Source organism: Schistocerca cancellata, chromosome 5, assembly GCF_023864275.1.
Source record: "Schistocerca cancellata isolate TAMUIC-IGC-003103 chromosome 5, iqSchCanc2.1, whole genome shotgun sequence".
In the NCBI taxonomy this organism is placed as follows: Eukaryota; Metazoa; Arthropoda; class Insecta; order Orthoptera; family Acrididae; genus Schistocerca; species Schistocerca cancellata.
This window is the reverse complement of record NC_064630.1, coordinates 434,407,804-434,414,810: the sequence shown is the minus strand read 5'-3', so window position 1 is coordinate 434,414,810 and position 7,007 is coordinate 434,407,804. Positions and strand designations below refer to the sequence as shown.

At 35.7% G+C, this 7,007-nt stretch overlaps 1 protein-coding gene across 2 annotated transcripts in view; it reads right to left on the bottom strand.

Annotated features, from left to right (window-relative positions):
* Positions 1-3,461: 3,461 nt before the first annotated feature.
* The window catches only part of LOC126187918 (pinin), a 58,915-nt gene continuing 55,369 nt past the window's right edge, over positions 3,462-7,007 (bottom strand). The window contains exon 10 of one of the 2 annotated variants that reach the window (XM_049929275.1): positions 3,462-5,213. In XM_049929275.1, the coding sequence (XP_049785232.1) occupies positions 4,849-5,213 (365 nt within the window). In that variant the 3' untranslated portion in view covers positions 3,462-4,848. The remainder of the gene's footprint in view (positions 5,214-7,007) is intronic. The other variant, XM_049929276.1, reaches the window with a different exon arrangement.

Sequence of the window (7,007 nt, the reverse complement as noted above, 5' to 3'; positions counted from 1 at the left end):
TCTGCACCTCCTCCTGCTCAAAAATCAGATAAGTGAAGGAGCAGAAAACATGCACCCATATGTTCAAAGCGAATACCACACACTTCAAAAATGCTCCCCCAGTCTCAAAATTCACAAAAGTGCTCTAGTGCATATGCAGAAACAAAGAACAGTTTTTCACATTATGGAATGGACAATTGTATTCAGAGAACACACCACAAACTGTGGATTACTTTGCAAATTTTTAACCAGTCAAACAGATACCAGAGCTTCTGTCACATTACTTAACCTAGACACACATGAAAAAAAATTGACCAATCGTCTTTGCAAACATCAAGTCCGCATGTCACCACCTATAATGGCAACAGCATTTCAGTGCCTGGAACATGCCGCTTACCTGCAAAATACAAAAACATGTCCAAGGAAGTCCCTTTCACTGTAGTCCACTCACGCAGGAGCCCAAATATGCGTGATCCCTTCAGATTACACATACAGGACAATGTGGATGCCACTGACACAAAGGTTTCCAGTGCCGCAATTCAGCAACTCTGTGACAAGTACCAATGATAGTTTGAAGGTACTCTTGAATGTACAAAAGATTTTCATGCTCACACTGAACGCTAAGGCACAACCCAAATTTTGCCACAAACGTGTAGTGCTGCATGCATTATGTGATGACGTGGCTACAGAAATTCAGAGACTGGAATCCGTTGGTGTCTTCAAACCCACTTCAGAAAATCAGTGGGCATCACCCTTAGTCATCATTCATAAGTCAAATGGGAAGATACATCCTTGTGCGGATTTCAAATGGATGGTAGGTTCACAGTCATTGATACCTGCCCACTCACACGTCTAGAGGAAATTTTGGATGAGCTAGTGGGAGGACAGTTACTCATGTTGGCTAGTCTGAATATCAAAGCATATCTTTCAGAACTGCTTCCACACTTGCATTGTTTCAAAACTTTCTCAAACAAATAATGTCCAAGGTGCCTTTTTGTTTTAATTATCTTTGACGGCATCATTGTCTCCAGACAAACACCAGAAAAACACCTTAAAAATCTGGACTGTCTTTTTCAATTTTTAACTAAGGTGAGCCTCAAATGTAGCTTGCAGAAATTTTAGGAGATATCACCGACGCCACTGGTGCTTGTCCTTCGATGAAACGTTTGGAAGCAGTTCAGCAGTTGCCATCTCCTAGGAATTTACATGAACTGCAGGCTGTTCTTGGAAAACTGACTTGCTACATAAAGTTCATTCCTAATGCAACACAAATTTCCCATGTCAGATGTAAAGATTTCCACTCCACTGTACAAAAGACTGCAACCAAGCTTTTCAAAGATTGAAAATGCTTTGCTTCATCAACCTCGTCCGATACATTATGTCCCGCTCAAACCACTTGTGCTTGGAGTCAATGCCTCGTCCCATGGCGCTGGGGCAGTTTTATCAGACAAAATTGATAAACACTCCCATCACACTTGCTTCCAAAACTTTGGACAGTGCTCAGATAAATTACAGTCTGCTGGAGAAAGAAGTCCTGGCTATAATATATGGTGTTACCAAAAATTAATTATTTTCATCAGGGTCATAGGTACAATTCTATGCCAGTTCTTTTTTTTTCCACTTGCCATTATTTTTGCCTCTGGCAATGTCTGTCAGTGTGCAAAATGCTACTGAGCTGTTCAAGTTTAGGACTCAGAGTAAAACTACATCCTGTGGCAGTTATTATAGCTGCAGCATTTGACCTGTATAATACAATACAGCTGTCTAAGCATCGAATCAGGAGCCTGAAATGGATGATACTATCTGTTTATTTGATAGGAGAAGAGTCTGTGAAGGAATTCCAGTACCAACAGAAAATGGTGCTAACAGCAGTCACACTGCAATGAGGGTGATATTTAGTACCAATATATTTACACAAAAAAAATTACAAAATTGGAATGAATTTACAAAGTGTCAGTTTAAAAGCCTGATTTATCTGTTCATTTCTTTTTGTTCCAGTTCTTTAGTTTCTCTATCTATTTTCAGTGTTACCATTTTTATTTGCTGGTCTCCATGCAATACTGTACTTTTATATAACGTTCGCATTCGAGGCACTGTAAGCAAATTGGCATTTCACATGAAGGATGTTTTCTGTTTTTATTTTTGGGACATGACTGACAGTGCAAATTCTACAACAAAATCCTAGTTCTTGTTCTGTGCATCTGCCTGTAATTAGAGGTTATTTTTAGTTCAAAATAAGCGACATATTACCATTAGTTAACCGTCATTTTCATTCTTACTGACCTAACATAAACACACCTTCCATCTTCACTTTCAGACAATCATAGGAAGTTACAGCAGTCTACTTATTTGCTGACGTGAATCAACTGCAGGCTTCAGCATTATTAAAATCTCTATTACAACAAGAACATAATGAGTAATATTATAAACTACCTTTCATGCAGCAAACTGGAAAATTTTCATTGTCGTCCTACGTGTTGGAAATAGGAATAAATTGTGGCTTCGGACCTGCAATTAGCTTCCACCCATTTTCTGTATCAGGAGATCTGACAAAAATGACTGTTTCCAGTTTTATGCATTTCAACACTGAAAACTTCTGACATCATTTTTACTCCATTTACACAGTACATGTGATTACACAGATATTAAATGTAGTTAATTGTAAAATGTGACTTAAATTATACTGTGTCCTGCCCATACACTTCCTTCATCCTTTTCATAATGCTGTCATAAAACATTTTCAAACATTTCAAGTCAATTTGTCCCTATGTTCTGTGAATTAAAGTCAAGAGGATCTTCTTTCCACACCTTTCCTTCACTGTGTATTTGCAATGTATGATTAATATCTGCTGCTGTCCAAGTGTTATAATCATGTTGATAGCTGATTTATGCAGTGTTGTCAAGCATGTTTCATGCTAATGTAGAACAACACTGAACCTCTGTAAGTGGACTCAAGGTTAGAATTATATAATAGCTTGATGTCCTGGACAGAGTTCAATTTTGAAACTAAGATCAAAACTGACATGTTGTCAGCGATTTTCATACAAGTGGCACTTGATATTATGAAGCACGAATTATATAACTTGGCTCAAAGTACTAGTCTAAATAAAGAAAAAGTTATTCTATATGTTGCGTCCACATGACAATACAAAGGAAAATGGTGTAATTTCTAATGACTTTCTGACCTCTCGAAGTATAATGCTGAAGTACTCACTGAGCACTGGAAACATAGTTATCTATATACAGTGACTGTGTTTTTAGTCTCTTACAAAAGTGTCTAAAATATACTTTTTATCATATTGCAAGTGCAAGTAGAAAAAATTTGTACTTGCAAATCTATAGAATGGAGTGGGGAAGGAAGGAGGATAGAGCATATTATTAAGATGAAAAATAACCAAAACACGCCCAAATATAATCACAATATACTTTAAAACGTTTATTTCAAAAAGTAGCAATATGCATGGTTTTAAAACAAAAAAATATTTTTTCTTGAATATAATGTCCAGCAGTTACAAATCATAAATGATTAGCATAAGATGAACATTACTCATCTCCAAAAGTAATGAATTTTTTTGCAGTTAAAAACAAATTACTATGCCAGTGAATTTGAATATTTAACAAAAATTTGTATATTCCATTATAATGGCAACAAAGCATAAATACTGTTTCAAATACAAAAAATTTCTGTTAAGTTCTGTGAAAATAACAAAATCATATAAAACTGAATCATTAGAATAAAATTTAATGTAACACCTTGCATGAACTTTGTAAAAAAATTTACCATTATGGTAACAGCAGCATGATAAGACAACAAAAGTAAGGACTGTAGCTTGAAGTTGTTCAGTCAGTTTGACACATCGTCATTGTACCACCAATATGGTAGAAAAGACTTCTGTAAGGCATAATTTAACAGGTATTTCCAATAATACCTAAGCTGAAAAATTTCCCCTCCCTGTCCAAAGATGGCAAGGAACTGCAACCTCTCTCATAAATCTAGTTAAGTTCTATTTTAAAATCATCTTGCCTGCTGAACTGTGCAATGTAAGATTCAACTGGTCATGAGAGTGTATTGTAAAAGTTTCCTGTGTACAGTAACCACAAGGAACTGATACATGAACATGGGCTATTTGTTCCTGAAGTGATTGTTGCACTGGAATCTACAATATTTCGTTGTTACATGCACTGTACTCAAAAAACTCACCTGAATCATTCACATGTCATCATACGGACAATATTCAGTTAAAAGAATGATGAGCACCAAGGTGAACATGACAAAGTAAATTCTGAATTGATATTTCTTATATTTTGGAAATAAGTTTTATATTCAAAACAAAACTGCACTAATCTCACACTCCACTTGTGCACAGAATATAATTTTATTTTCTTTCCACTATCATAACAAAACAAAGGACAAGAAGCAAGAATCAACTCAACTACTGGAAAAAAAAAGTTTAGAGGTAAATATAGGAATGATAGTCCATCAAAAACTCACACACAAGCACCTTACACACAAACAATTTTCACACTCCACCACATCTTTGTAACTACAGCACCCTCACACGATACTTACCTTTCCTATTCGTCAATTTTCTTACTAAATAAGGCTGTATAATTTGCAGAGAATAATTTTGAAAGGCAACATTACCCTGCCAAATTTGCTCAAAAATCTATGGGAAATTAAGACTGAAATTTAATAAAAATCCACAAATTTGTCAATTTATACATAATACAAAACTATCAAAAGAAATTTGTACAACCCATCTTTATTAATACATCTTGCAGCTGCCCTGCCTGCAATTTTGGACTGGTGTCTTTCCTCAATAGCTTTGAGAAATCAGCCTTAAATTTTTCTGCACAAACACGAATATTTTATTCATTTGTCGTACTATTTTCCTCCACTGATTTTTCTCTTTTTATAACTGTCCTTATTTCTACTTCACCATCCTCAACTTCCCCACTAATTTCATTTGATTCCTCATCATCCTGATCATCCTGATCATCTTGATCATCTTGATCATCTTTATCATCCTGCTCATGCTCAGACTCATCATCCATAGGCTCCTCCCTTTCCTCCCTCCCACCTTCTTTTTTGTACTGTATATCTACCTTTTTAGATTTTGAGTCCCTTGAGCCTAACTTTTCATTATCTTTACTCTTACGGTAATGTTCCCCTTCCTTACCTGATCCTGGTACCTTGACCACACTCTCAATTATACTAACATTCATTTCACCACCTGCAAAATAAATGTCAGATTAAAGTTGCAGTAACAGTTACAGTGGCAACAGTAATGTCAATAACAGTATATATGGCTATAATCATTCATATGTATAAAGAATGGCAATGAATTATATAGTTTAGCTGAACAAGGTAAAGTTAAGTACAACTTGAGACATCTGCCTAATGAAATCAGTCTATGATGGAAAGGGTTCATAGGGCATTCAATGTAAAAATACAAATATAGTAAATTTGGACGCACTGCTTTTTGTCCATGAACTAAGGCAGCATTTATCAAATACTATTGTAGTATTTGATATAAGAAGACCAGCATATGAGCTTGCTACTTCACCTGGGAATTTGCATACAAGTACAAATATTACACACTGAGATTTATGGCACCACTAATTTCCAAGTTTAGATATTAAATGTGCTGTATGTTAATATATTCGTACAAAATGCTACATTTTGTCTACACTTACTGGACATGGTTAGTTAAAAAGCAGAAATTACACATGATCTGTTAACAACATATGGAGCTCAACTCTTTTTTTAAATGTTTTATCAGTAGACAAACTATTAAACTGATAATGATACAATTCACAGCATCTAATGAGAGTATAACACACTCGCACTAAGGGTTCTGGAATCCTAACTTCAAGGATGGTGATGGGTATTGTGTCAGAATGAAAGCATTAAATAAAGTTAACACAATAGGAAACCTCTACATCTTATTTATACTCCACAAGCCACCTTACAGTTTGCGGTGCAGGACACCTCTGGTTTCATTACCACCTTTTCCCCTTCTCTGTTAAATTTTAAAATGACGTGTGTAGGACTGTTGATGAACAGCTATATGAAGCAGACTTTCTAGATTTTTTTTTCCATCAAAATCATGTTCAGTATGTATGCAGGAGAAGTAACATGTTGCCCAATTATTCTGCAACATCGGCTGTTAAAACTTCAACAGCAATTTCCCAACGATACATAACACCTCTCTTGTTGCAACTGCCACTGGAGTTTGCTGAGCATCTCCAAAATGCTCTCATGCTTACTAACAATTCCATGACGAAACATCTCACTTTGGTAGAATCTTCTCTTTCTTTCCTGTTAATAATACTTGATAAGGGTCAAAGCCTGATGAACAACACTCCAAAATTGACCAAACAAGTGCTTTGTAAGCCGCTTCTTTTGCTGATGAATTATATTTCCTTAAGATTCTTCCAATGACACTCAGCCTGGCATATGGTTTGCATACAATCTGTCTTATGTGGTAATTCCACTTTATGTCACTTTGGATGGTCACACTTAGATATATTACAGCTGTTAATGTTTCCATTGAGTTCCACAAACAGCATAGCTAAACAGTGATGGAACTCTTAACACACTTACATGTTACATTCATTTACGTTCAGAGTCAACTGCCAGTCCCTGTACCAACCACCAATCCTTCGCAGGTCTTCCTGCACTTTGTAGACAATGTTGTTGTCTATAGGAAGGTTGCAACACTGAAAGATTTTAACCTTCTGGTGTTGCAAAATTCCTATTGACAACAGTATTGTCTGCGAAAAGCCTCAAACTTTCTGAGGTCATCCACTAGATCATTTCTACATACTGCAAAAAAACTGAATCAAACACCCAAAAACAAAGCATATACGGTATTGAGCCAAGTTACAAAATGTCTACAAAACGTAGACAGTCAGGTCTATATTTCAATAATACAAGGAGAAATAAAATAAACAAAAAAGAAATTTTTTACATTAATTTTTATCTTCACTGCCTTTCTTGTTTACTTAGACTGTTGTCTGTGATG